This window comes from Corvus hawaiiensis, chromosome 7 (genome assembly GCF_020740725.1).
Source record: "Corvus hawaiiensis isolate bCorHaw1 chromosome 7, bCorHaw1.pri.cur, whole genome shotgun sequence".
Classification (NCBI taxonomy): domain Eukaryota; kingdom Metazoa; phylum Chordata; class Aves; order Passeriformes; family Corvidae; genus Corvus; species Corvus hawaiiensis.
In genome coordinates, this window is record NC_063219.1 from 34,961,627 (window position 1) to 34,975,183 (window position 13,557).

General features: G+C 49.8%; 1 protein-coding gene across 1 annotated transcript; it reads left to right on the forward strand.

The window, feature by feature from the left end:
- The first annotated feature begins 223 nt into the window (after positions 1 to 223).
- LOC125328837 (carnosine N-methyltransferase 2-like) lies at positions 224 to 13,147 on the forward strand. The gene is made up of 9 exons (XM_048309976.1): positions 224 to 326; positions 1,799 to 2,031; positions 4,069 to 4,130; positions 5,480 to 5,618; positions 7,162 to 7,214; positions 10,284 to 10,391; positions 10,499 to 10,629; positions 10,929 to 11,022; positions 12,024 to 13,147. The coding sequence occupies exons 1-9, from the start codon at positions 258 to 260 to the stop codon at positions 12,377 to 12,379; spliced, it is 1,245 nt and encodes a 414-aa protein (XP_048165933.1). The 5' UTR covers positions 224 to 257; the 3' UTR covers positions 12,380 to 13,147.
- Positions 13,148 to 13,557: the final 410 nt, after the last annotated feature.

The following is a 13,557-nucleotide window of genomic DNA, read 5'->3' on the forward strand; positions in this document are numbered from 1 at the left end:
CAGAGTTCAGAGCGGATTTAGTCACGAGCTCGCCAGAACGACCGAAAACACGGCTGGCAGAGGGTACATCCTCCAAAGCCACCCCGCTGCCAACTCCTGCCGGCGCGGGCAGCTGCCCACAATGTCCCGTTGTTCGCAGCCCCGCGGAACAAAGGCTGCTGTTGGAGGCTAATGCCGGCTCAGTGGTGGCATGCGCCTACGTGGGCTCTGCAGCCGGGGGGGCACAGGGCGGCAGGGAGGGGGAGCAGCGCCCCTGGATGTACAAGGAGGTTTCCAAGGGCTGCGCAGCTCCTGGTTGCTGGGCACTTCTCGACAGCTCCGGGGAGGTATGGCTTCCTGCCGGGACCTGCGGGGTGTCCATCCCTGGCTTTGGCATGGGGGGGGTGCGGGATGACTTAGCTGGGACAAGGCAGAGGTGGCTGGGGGGCACGAGGCTGCTGCGGGTGCTGGGACACTCCAGGTGCATCCACTGGTGCGCGGTTGGTGTCTGGGGGATGGCATCTCTGGTGGGAATGCTGAGGGATTGAACTAACTGATGTAAAATCACTGCCCAGGTGGTCGAACGGCACCAGGACCCAAATCCGCACTTTAGACCTAGCAAAGAGGTTCTGGTCTTTCCTCACTTAAAATGTTCTGAGTATTTTGTTGAAGAGTAGTAATGCAGTTGTTTCTGGCTTAACGTGCTGCTGCAGACCTGCCTTGAGGTGGATAACTTAAATCCATGTGGAAGCCAAATCTGGTATAAACCAAGGCAGGTCGCTTGTTGGTGAAGCATCTCCACCTGACGTCCCTGGTCTCAGGGATCTGTGCGGGGCAGGAAGTTTTCTGAGGATTTCAGCAAGAGGGGAGGCTTTATCTGTTGTCTTCTCAATCTATTCCACCCGCTGTCTTCAGGCAAAGGCAATGATGAGGATCGTAATGCTATTCTTTCCACCAGTGGACCTCACCTGGAAATATAAAGTCTTTAAATCCTTTCTTTTTTACACTCGTGTTACTAGATTTTAGGCAAAAGGAGCATCAGTCCGGTGGGTGCGGGTAGGGGAAAAATCCAGAGGCAAGTGCAGGGAACGCCCAGGATTTTCTGTGTTTGGTGACCGCCGCACCTTCTGCTGTGTTAACCCTTCTTGGGGACCTCCAGCCACCTCTGCCCTGGATAGCTGTCCCCCAAAAAGTTTCCTTGCTTTCTAATCCCTGCGGCTTAGCAAACAGAGCGGGAGCAGGCTGGGCTCGCTGCGCCCCCGTCCTGGCTGCCCGGTCCCGCCGTCCCTTTGGTGGGGCAGGACAGGGAGTCCCAAACTGCCCGGGGGCTGCAGTGCTCGCTAGAGGTTCTGCAGCTATGCCCCTGAGTCACAGACGGAAAAATCACTTGTTCAGGTCTCCGGGCAGCCAGTGAGCTCCTCTTCTCCCTGGGGACGGCAGAGATCTCCCAGCGCATCCCCCATCCATCAGGCAGCAGCGCAGCAAGGATGAAGGAAAGCGCTCCCTCCCGCCCAGGGCGGCGAGCAGGAAGGAGAGGCAGGGCTCGCAGCACATTAAAAAGTGCACGGAAACGGCTCCCGGTCTGCCCGGCGCCGGCTCGCACCCCTCAGCCGCTGCCACTCCGGCTCCGAAGGCTCGGAAGTCTCAATGTGTCCCTTTCTGTGTTTCTCTCCCCCGCACGCAGCGCAGCCCCCGCGCCATGAGGACACCGCTGCGGACACCCGGCCCCGCGCTCTGCCCGCCCCGGCGCCCCGCTCCTGCCCCGCGGGGCTCGGGTTTCCCCCTGTCCCTGCCCCAGTGACGCTGCCTGTCCCGACAGGTCCGGCAGAGCCGCACGCCGGGGCCGCGGTGCCCGAGCGCCGTGCGGGGCTGCGGCTGGACATGCCGACCTAGGGCACGGGCGCCCGGCTGCCCCCAGCCCCGCGCCCGGCTGCCGGCTCACGGAATCGCAGCGTGTTCTGAGCTGGAAGGGACCCACGAGGATCATCACCAGCCCCTGTGTCCCTGCACAGCATCCACCCCCACCATGGAGCCACCTCCAGAGGTGAAGAGGTATGTGGGTTTTGGCAGGAGGGGGATGGTGTTTCCCAGCTGCTGTCTCTGTGTCACAGGTGGGTGTGTGTGAGGTGGGAGTAGCAGCAGATGTGTCCGTGTCCTGGGGCGGATGGGGTCTCCCCCCTTAGCCTCTCCGCAGCCTAAGTTTAGGAATAATGAAATTTATGAGTTATGAAGAAGTTCTTTCAATTTGTGTTCCTAGAAACAACTTTTTCAACTTAAAGGGGTGCATCACTCAAAGTAATAGTGTGAATTCCCTGCACCTTCTGTCCATAATGCACCCAGCTCTGTTCGTGGAGGGAAGAGGTTTAACCTTGTGAGCTCAGTCTTGGCTGGGAGTTGTGGCAGAACCAGCTGCCTGTGGACATCCCACTCCCTGGCAGTCCCTGCCTTGGTCCTGCTGCTGGTTATTGGGGTCCTGGGGTCGGCAGCACCAGCCCAAAATGTTATTTACAAATTTTAGGATCTGGTCTGGATTTTAAGCCAGATTTTAGAGGAAGTCTGTTTGTTCCCATTTCACCTTCTCAGCAACGTGTTAATCAGTCTCAGGTTCCAACCCCTGCCTGCAGAGAAATGGCAAAAGTGCCAGGGGAAGAGATCTTGGCATCATCTGTGCTGGTGAATGCTTGTGTTGAAGTCTGTCCCGGTCTCCTGGCATGGCTGGAAACACTTGACCGGTCAGAAATGGAGTTCATGTCCAGAGTTGTTCCTCCCTGCACAGGAAAAGCCACACTACCCTTGAGCATTTTAGTGGGAGATTTACTCTGAAAACCATCTTGCTGAGTTCACCCAGCTGAGGGGACAAAATAGCCCTCTGTTCTGAGAGGCAGAGATGGGAGAGGTCAGAGGGTTGAGTGGAAATTGGAGGGACTGGCCCGCAGCCAAGCTGGAGATTATGGAGGTGGGCTGAGTTCTGGCTTCTTCCTGCTGAACTTCTGAGAGGTCTTTCCTGGGGAGAGGTGAGGGCAAGGTGGTGGAAGAGAGACCTTTGACATACCCCATGGAAGCGAGTTACATGACTTTGGCACTGAACTCAGATGAAATCAGCTGCTCTTGCAGGACTCTGGCAGTGCCCCAGTGTCTCCAAGACTTCTGGGACATCTCAGTCTTTTCTTGCCTTCGCTGACCAAAGCACTGCAGTATTTGCACGCGGCCACTTCCTTGCCACATGGCCAGCATGGTCCTTACGTATCTGTACCTCAAAGCCCCACTACAAGACTCCCTTCTTTACTTTTCCACCTCCTGCCTTGTTTTTCCTCCTCTTGGGATTTTTTTCCTTGGCAGAGAAGACTATTGGGCTGGAGTCTGCTATCTCAGGCTGCTTGTCCTGAAGCATTTTCTAACAGCAAAGCTTTGGTGTGCCTAACACAGGTTGTACAGGATATCACCCCTAAGACATGCTGTGCATCTCAATACTGAAATGTGGTTACCCAGGAGGTGACTCTTCCCTTTGCACAGACAGCCTCATCCCAATCCAGTCTTTGCAGAAGTGAGGTCCTTGCTCCAATTTAAATTCATCCCTTCCTTTTGCCAGTGGCACTTCAGCCCTGTTTTATGTACAAGGTTGTCAAAGGAAAATGAAGAAAGGAAAATGTCAGTCTAATGCCTGCCACTGCATTAACTGGTTAATGGTTCTGCAGGAGTATGAAAACTTCCACAACACGTCTCACACAAACACTGGAGCAGTGCCCAGTTGTGGATGCCCCATCCCTGGAAGTGTCCAAGGCCAGGTTGGACAGGGCTTGGAGCAACCTGGGATAGTGGAAGGTGTCCCTGCCCGTGGCAGGGGACTGTAACAAGATGGATTTTGAGATCCCTTCCAACCCAAACTGTTCTATTGACTCCAGGATTCTATGACTATGATCAGCTACAAAGAAGTTCTGGCTTTCTCTAGTAAAAAAGAACAAAATAAAATATGGATTATCAGGAGAGGAAAGTTTGTCCTGGAGCATCTTCCCTTCGTTCTGCATTTTAAATGCAGCTTCAAAAAAGCAAGGTTCTTCAAATAACTGAAGTGCTATACTTTCCTTACAGGAATAGTTTCTCCAGCATGAACTTTGAAGCAGAGATTCTGACAACTCCACACGATAATTCAGGTATTTGGGAGACAAAAGGAAAAAAAGAGATTAAAGTAAAATGCCCACTCAGATTGCTATCACTGCAAACATGTTTTAATTATTTTGGAGTTAGAGATAGTTAAAAAAAAATATATATATATATGAGGAAACAGGATGGTAAACTGACTGCAATTCAGGTGAGTTCAGCTTTATGTTAGGGTAGAGTCCAAAGTGTTGAGGATAGACATTAATGTCTTTACCACCAGTAGGGTTGGACCAGGAACACAGCTGCCAAGGACGTGGTTTTGGAAACAGCAGAGACATTCAGTTTGAGATTACTGTCCTGGGTGAGATATACATAGTTCTTTTATCAGTGGTGACTTAAAGCAGGTGATAAAAAAGCAGCTTCTTGAAAGGCAAAAATGAGGATGAAGATGTTCTGCTGAGTCCTTCATCCTCATTTCATTTAGGAGGAATAGCTGATTTTTTTTCCCACTGAACGATGCCTTTTCAGCATTGATCTCCCAGGTGGAGGCTGCACTAGGAGTGCCTTCCTACTGCAGCCCTCTGTCCTGCAGGGCATCTTCTCACGAACCTCAGGTCTTAGTCCTGTCATTGCACCTCAGCCCTGAGCAGCTGGCCAGAGCCTGTGCCCTGGCAACAGCCCTGTCTTTGGGATGGGACAGCAGGAAAGGGAGACTTTGCAATAATTGCTTGCAATCCTTTGAGTATCCCTGGGTTTTGGCTCAGAGAGAGAGATCTTGCTGTCAGCCACCCATATGTGAACACGAGCCCATTCAGATGAAATGTTTTGCCATCAGCTGCCCTCCTGGCCATGAGCTGCAGTTCCCAGCAGGGAATTCAGCTCCCTGGCAGCCCATTTCAGTCCCACGCTGGTCAGTCACAAATGAGACGCACAGGATTGACTACTTTTGCTTCAGCTGCAGGTGGCAGTGTTTGTGTTGCATCATCCCTCCTGGGAAGTGTGCCAGGAGCTGCCCATCTCAGTCACACTGTCCAGCATGGGCACGAGTGACAGCCCCCGGGTTTGGACCCCTTCACCTTCTCTATAGTCTTCCAGAAAACCGCTCCTGTTCCATCCCTTCCTGCAAACCGAGTGCCCCACATCTGGCTTAAACATTTTGAAGACATTTTCCTCAGGCTGACCTGTAATGATGAGCCATTTAGCAAACATGCTTATATCAAAGGGTACCCAAGAATAATTTTTGAGCCCTGAGTGTGAACATGTTGGAAAGTGCATCCTCTGCATCGTTTTCCCAAATCTCTGGTCTCTGTAGGGTTGGGTTGGGTTTCTCCCACAAGGTAAGTGCTTTGACCCTCCACGTGCCTCGAAGCCTCTAACATGCAACCCATATTTGTTTCTCAAGAGCTCTACATGATCCCTTCCATGAGAAGCCTCACGGCTGAGGAGTATGTGGAGGCCTTTAAGTCCTTCTTGGACCACTCAACAGAGCACCAGTGCATGGATGAGTTCAACAAGGAACAAATGCCCAACATCGTGGCTGGGTAAGGAGCTTTCCCTGAGCTGGGAAAGCTCTCTGTTATCCTGGGAGCCAGCAAAAACGTTTAAGGATTTTTTGGGGCAGGAATGAACTTTTAATGCTTTTCACATTTAAGTGCCTTAATAGTGGTTTGTAGGATATTCTGTTTAAAGGCTCCAGAGTACGTGCCGTTTCAATTAATGCACTGTGCTGCCTCTCAGCTTAAGTTAAGGAAAGAGTCAAGACCTCATTCTCATGTCCATCTCTTTTCATTAGCTGATTTTCCGAGGATTAAATTTGGGTTTTTTTGGTTGGTTGTTTTTTTTTCCAAAAGAAAGCTCTCTTAAGCTCTCTCCCTGCTTTTGGGACTTCATTACATCCATCCAAACAGAAACACATCTCTAATTCCCTCCTAGTGGCTAATTTGTGGTTTTCCCAATCCCCTAAGACCTCCTTATTTCTATCCTAAGTCGATTTGCATTGCTTAAGTACCAAATGGTAATCAGTTTTGTAAAGTACTGATGTAATATCTTGAGGCTGGATAACTGCAGATAGCTTCAGAACAGCCTAGATCCAAACCACAAGAAAGCCCCTTCAAATCTGGGTAATTTTTGGGTGTTATAGCAACTGTATTCTCCAATGAGAAAAAAAGTTTGGGCAGGCAAATTTTTATTCTACGGATCAGACAGATATAGATAAAATAAGCAATAAAATAATCATCATTAGCGATTATATTAAGAAATTTTAATCGTGAATTTAAATCATGGAAAATCATTGTGGATTTCTATGATGCTGATTTTGTGTTTGTCAAAGGGTCTTGACCCTCATTAGGGCTAAGGGTCCTGGACTTGCTCACACCCTTCAGGACTTACTACTCATTCCACTCTTGTGGAATCATTGCTGCGGTGTCTCCTGAGGTTGTGTTTGGGAAACTCAATCCCTTGGCACAATCCACACCTGAGAGCAGAGTAAGGCCATAAATCATGTCAGAGCATGGCTGTTATTAAATATTTCTTAGGGAGCATGTGACTGGAGTCTTTTAATAAGCAATTTTTCTAAGATAAAAATTATTGAAGATTCAGAGCCTCCTCCGAATTTCAAACCAAGATTAATGTTGATAAGAGATGATTTCCAATCACTTGGATAGCCTGATGGTCTTGATTTTCTGGGTTTTTATATCCAATATTTCCTCCTGAGGGTGCTGAGGTTTTCCCCAGCTCACCTTGTCCCTACTTCCGCAGCAGTGCCATCCCAGCCGGGTACAGCCTCTTTGCCCTGGGGTTCCCTTTTTGCACAATGCCAGCCATAGCCTGAGGAAAACTTCTTGGCAAAGGGTGAGAAACTCTACACCCTGGTGCCTACTGTGCTTTGAAATATGAGCTGGCTGATCTGGGCAGGCTCCTGCCATGCTGGTTATCACTGGGCTCAAAGGGGATGCTCAAATTTTTATACCAGTTCATGTGCATAACATGAAAATTTCCAGGCCAGTGTGTCATCCAAGCTGTAAGAATGAATACATGAAGTCGTGTGATACAGCGTGGTTAAGTCATGTGTATTTATCCTTTCAGTGTTGGCACTGGAAAATCGACCATCAGCGTTCTGGGAGTTGGGAGTGGCACAGGTGAGGAGGGGGGCGCTGGGGGATGGGGATCCCTGTGGGGAGCAGAAGGAGATGCTGAAACAATGGGCAATGATGAGAACTGCTCAGGCATCAAGGACAGCGTTTCTCACTGAAGCACAGAAGGGCAGAAGGAAGAGAGGAGCTGGGATAAGGGGAGTGCTCCTTCCCTTCCTTCCCTCTTCATCTCCCTTCTGAAGCACTGCTGCTCAGCTCTTTCTGGGCAGTGAGATATGTGTGATTTTAGCTTAGTTTCTGCCTCTTGGTGACTCTCACCTGGCTTTATTTGCCTCAGTGCAAGGACTCCTCCTTCTGGTTAGGTACAAGAGCATCTGCAAACCCTGCTGGAGAAGAATTAGAGACATTGGAGATGTTTCTTCCACCCAAAATCCTGCCTTAGACTATCCCCCCTGAGGGGATCTCTCCTTTTGCTTTGCTTTTAGGGATCCCAGAGGCCAAGGCTGGGCAACGCCCTGCTCCCAGTACTGCAAAACCACCTGGCCACAACCACTAGCATGGACTGCATCAGCTTTTTCAGGACATGTTTTTTGTTACTGCTTTTACCCAGTGATAAGTAGGGTTTAACTGCAAATGATATTTTTCCCCAGAGAGAAACCCATCCTTTGGAAAAATAGCTTTAAAGCTGTTCTAAATGCATTTGTGTTTAAAAAAAGCCCAAAACAACAAAAACAAAGTGGTGAAACAGCCAACTTTGCTCCCAGGGAAACTGGGAGAAAATAAAGAGTAGAGAAAAGAAGCGTTGGTTTGATTTGTCAGAGTTTACTTCTGCTTCGAAAAGTATTTTCAGCTGAATTTTAAGTGCTATTACTTTCAAATGAAAGTATTTTTCTCACTTTTTTTGGTTTTGTTTTCCTGAGTAAGAGAAAATTAGCATTTGATTGTTTTCCCCAACTGGGAATATGTTGGAGCATATGAGAAACCAAGCAGGAAGAAATCATTCAGTTCTCAATTACCCTCTATTTTCATTAAGTAATATAAACCAGAAATTCTGACTCCACGAAAGCTCAAAGGGGAAATGAACTTTTAGCATAGTCCTTAATTTTCCTTATGTCCTCTTCAGAGGAGTTTTTAATGGCAAAATAAAACCTCTAAAATTTCCTATATTTGCTGGGTGAGTGTCCCTCGGATATGGACCTGCACCCCCTCAGCTTGCCCATGGCTGCAAGAGCTGAACTTCTGGGGCTGGGCAGCGAGTAAGCTGGGATGGCACCAAGCAAAAGGTTATATCTGATCCCTGACCTTTTCAGAGGTGGACTCTGGTTTCACAGAGCCCCCAGAACTAGTTTAGTTGATGAAAATATTAAAGGGGATTAGTGGCCAGCTCCACATCCTGAAAGCCTGTGTTGTCGTCCAAATCACGTTTGCTCAGTCACCCCATGTTTTCTCAAGGCTGGTTTAACTCTGGGCTGGGACTTGTCAGTTGCAGAGAGGTTCCAGTCCTGTCCCAGCCTTGCTGTGGTCAGTGCTGCAGGGTTGTTGCTGGCAGGGCAAGCTGCAGCAGAGGAATTCCTGCCCTAGAGTGCTGTATTTTACTGCTTGGTTTTACAGACACCTTGGTTGAGGTTTGCTCTTGCAAACACTGGATTAAGGGATTTTACAGAGGTGGAGTGAAAAAACCTCCAAACCTAAGCAGCTGTTAAGGTAGCCACTTGCTGCTGATGTACCCATTTTCCTCCATCAGTGGCTCCAAGGCCCGGGGCAGCGATACTCTGCCTCTGGCCTTGCCCCGAGCCTTGCAGGGAGCTCGAAGGGATGGTGCTCCCCAAACCAGGCACTTACAAACTGGCATTTAGGTGTGTGACAAATCATTCAGCTGCTTGCTATAGGGATCTGCCTTCCTGTCAGCAGTATTGGTGCCTGCACCCACCTTCAAAGGATGCAGCCGCTGCCTCTTCCCTTGAGCCTTTGGCCAGCCCTGCCCTGCTGCCACTGCATTCCTCAGGGGCCTGGGGTATTTTTTCTCCAGTTTCAAAAGACTCCTCCTTCCTCGGATGTCCCTGTAGTGCTGGCATGGCTGATATTTCCCTCCTTGAAGTCTATTTACTGCAGCACCTGCCAAAGATGAGGGCTCTTCCCATGGCTGGTACATCACCTGAAAGAGCAGGGAAGATGCAGTATCTCGTATCAAGACCTCTCTGTGTGACATTTGCAAGGACAGGACTATTTTTAGGCCCCACCATCAGCTACAGAGAGGATTCTTGCAGAGGTCCCACCAAGGTGGTTGCATCTGCTGTTTACTTACATAGTTTCAAGTGAACCAGGGGGACTCAGACACTTGGCGTGTCATGGCATTTCTGGGAAATAAGCAGCGTGACCTGTATCACCTCAGAAGAGGTTGGAAATTTCCTAGAACAGGAGGACAGACTGATGCTTACTCCTCCAGAGCTTACCCAGCAGCACAGGAGCACCAACAGCTAAATTTGCAGGGCACCTCCACACAAATATGTGAGTCTCTATTTGTGTTTCCAAGATAACCATCAGTTATTTGATGCCCAGGGCTGAGACCATGTGGACAATCCCCAAAGAGGAAGGATCCAGGATGCTGCATTTCAGTGGGTCTTTTCTCTTGTGATGCAGTTCCCCAGGACTTGGGGCTGTGTCACAGCAGCCACTGTGTCCCTGTGACAGCCCCAAAGGCATGGACCACCCCACGCACGTCGGAGTTCCACAGCTGTGTCAGCTGCCTCCTTGCACCCATTAAAACTTTCTGGGGTTGTTGCAAATTAACTTTTCATGGTTATTTTTTTAAACAGTGAGCTGTGATTCTTTTGACTGGTCTGTCCCACCACCCAGGGTATTGCTGTCAGCAGGTTTTTGTGCTGCTGCTTGTCTCTGCCTTGTTCTCAGGCTCCTCTGTACCTCTCTGTTAGCTCGAGCAGTACGATACCATGGTGAGAGTATCACCAGGTTATGCCACTGCATGAGCCACAGAGCACGACATGCCTCACTTCTGCTGGGGGGTTTCCTGGCAGGAGTGGTGGCAGGTGCACTGGCATCCTTCCATCACGTTTACCTGCTTTCTAAAGTAGTGACTTTGTGCTTATTGAGTAGGTGAGCAGGATTTGAAAATGATCAGGATACTGCAGGCTGTGCACCCAGGGGTCTTTATTGACAATGAGATTGTGGAGCCCAACCCACAGCACGTGGCAGCTTACAAAGGTAAGGCTACACCTGCTCCCAGGGTTATAGTGAGGACCAGCCATTTGAATGATGGGTTTTTCTGCTGTTTTGTGAAATTCATGGCTTTCTTCTACTTTTTGAAACAGAGCTGGTGAATCAAGCTCCAGACCTGCAGAATGTTTCTTTTATTTGGCACCAGCTCACTTCCTTGGAGTATGAACAGCAGGTGAAGGAGAAAGGCACACATAAGAAATTCGACTTCATCCACATGATCCAGGTAATGGACATTGCTTTGACACAGGACTATTGGCTTTAACTACTCCCTTCAGTGCTGCTGTGTGCTTGAATTTAGGACCAGAGCTGAGCACAGCTCTCCCATAGCAATTCTGCAGCAGCTCTACAAACACCAAAGCTGGCAATGCTCAGTGCCGTGAGGTCTCCCTAAATGTGCACGCAGAATCAGGAAAGGCTGGGAAGCAACTGGGACAGAATTTAAAACACCTCTAAAGAAAGGGTTTAAGCCTTTGGAGGGTCACTATGGAGGAGGAATAATGGCTGTGTCACTGTCTCTCCTAGATGCTGTACCGTGTGGAGGATATTCCCAATACTATCAAGTTTTTCCACAGCTGCCTTGACCATCACGGTAAACTCCTGATCATAATTTTATCAGGTAAGGGAGACCTTGTATTTTTTGTTTAATTGATGGAATTTTGAAGAGCTTTGAAGTTTGAGAGTCACGAATATTTACCTGGGGATACCAGTAGCGTTTATTCTACAGTAAATAACTAAAACAAATGCTGAATTTCATATGGAGCGTGCAATCTTGGGCTTAGCCCTGGACCCCAGTGTCTGATGGGTCGACTTAGGCACATCCTTTGTGCTCTTGCTTCCCTGCTTATGAAATTGATGTAGCGGAGAGAAGTGTGGCTGTCCATGAATGAGGGTCAATCCTTCCTCATGGTGAAATCAACAGTGTAAAAACACAGCCTGAGCTCTGGGTGGACCCATCTTTGGGGCTCTTACCTCGGCACAGCAACGACCCAGACCCCAGCAGGAAAACAGATGCTGCCAAGAGCTGCAGGCTTTATGGTAGGATGGGAAAAAAGAGGCACTATGTGATGGCACTTCTTTAAAAAGTAGAATGTTTTATCCCTTGTGCCATTCATTAATCCCCTGCTCATAGTGTGGTGGAAAAAGCACGAATTCCCATGTTTCCCATTAAAACTGCCTCTCCCATTGCCTGTAGGCTCTTTCCCTTGCTTTCTGGGGCTGTTTTCCCACATTTCTTCAATGTGCATTCATAATTGAGGTTTGATGTATGAAAACTGCACAGTTTTGGCCAAGGGACAGTTAAGAGGCTGCACGGACATCCAGGTTCATCACGTTGGTACCTCTGTGTGTACCCTTCCTTCTGAACAAATTCGGTGCTGGAGACATCTCCCAGGAGTTTCCTTTAAACAGGAGAGTTTCGGAGGGAGGGCTGAGGGAGACTAGCAATTTATGAGGCACAGACATTTGTAAGCAGACTCATGTAAGGGGAAAGCTCTCCTCCTGCTCCTGTCAAGGTCTGGGCCGGCAGCGAGCGAGCCTTTCCAGCTCATTTCATAGTTCATTAGCTGGTGTTTGACTGCCTTGGCTTTGCCAAAGTAACCTCCCCTGGTGCCTCGGCAGACAGCAGCGGATGGGCCAGCCTGTGGAAGAAGTACAGAGACTGCCTGCCCGCCACCGACAGCGGCCACTACATCACCTCCAGCGGCATCACGGAGGTGCTGCAGAGGCTCGGAGTGGAGCACCGCGTGTACGAGTTCCCGTCGGGCTGGGACATCACCGAGTGCTTCATCGAGGGGGACGCGCTCGGCGGCCGCATGATGGATTTCCTGACGGGGACAAAAAACTTCCTGGGCACGGCCCCGCCGGCGCTGCGGCGGCGGCTGCAGGAGGCTCTGTGCCAGCCCGAGTGCAGCAGCACCAGGGACGGCAGGGTCATCTTCAGCAACAACCTCAGCATGATCGTCGTGGAGTCCTAGAGCCCCGAGACGAGCTGGGCTGAGTGCGGGGCACGGCGGGCACGGGAAAGGGCAGCATAGAGAGGAGGTGGGCTGGCAGGATAAAGGCAAGGGAAGGGGAGTCAGCTGCAGCCTCCCCCTGCCAGCCAGCGCCAGGGGAGCCGCCTGCCGCGCTGGGATGAGCTCTCTGTGCCGACGAGGTCGGCAGGGCCAGGATTGCACCCTGGCTGTTTAGCCCATCCCTAGGAGAATATTTTCCAGAGAGCAAAGAGCTCCATCTCACTAAAAGCCTACCTGGAGTTGTGTTTAACAGTATGCATCCCGTCTGTGCCTTCAGTGGGACTTGCACTGTTCTATGCAGCCAGCGTGTTTACACAGCCACAGACACGCGTCTGCACCACCTTCGCAGCTGGGAGGAGGTGGCAGCCCCTGCGCTGGCCGTGTACAGACCCACCCAGGCACTGCTTCCATCTGTGCCAGGAGGAAAACAGCGAGATGGCCTTGCTGCTTTGCACCCAGGTAATGTCACTGCACCCAGGCCTGAGCTGTTAAGTTGCTCTGCACTAGGCTATTTCACATGGTTTTATCAGCATAGGCATTTACTGCCCCAAGTCTCTCAGCGTCTCGCAGTACAGACATGTCTTAAAAATGTATCAGCCTTTTTGTTTGGAGCATATTTTGGAACCCAGGATGATACTTGCTCTGTGCTCTTTCAGGCAGATATTAATTTTGTTACTTTCTTACTACTGTTTGTCTCCATATAAAATAAAAGCAATCTTAAAACAAAAATGTCACATCTGGTTCTGCACATGTGGGCTTACAGAAAATGAAGAGCAAAGAGGTCATTTAGTTAAAACCAAAAAATATGCAAAGTACTATTTTATGGAAGCGTTAAGGGTTTCTTGTAAGTGAGAAAGATGAGCCTGAGGATTTGGAAGAGCTGGGAGTGAGCTGCAGCTTGTCCTTGTGCTGCAGCCCTGGGAGGCAGCTTGGCTCTCTCAGAGCAGCATCGCTGCAGCACAGCAGAACAGCACCAATGGCACTTGAATGTGGTGTATGTGGTTAAAATGTTTGTATTATTAACATGTTAAGACTATTTCCACAGAGCCCTGGGTTGTTCAGAGGGCTGAAGGAGGTGCTGCCAGTGCAGCCAGCTCCAAAGGGAGATGCCACATAGGATGCCAGTGAGGTTTGGCTCT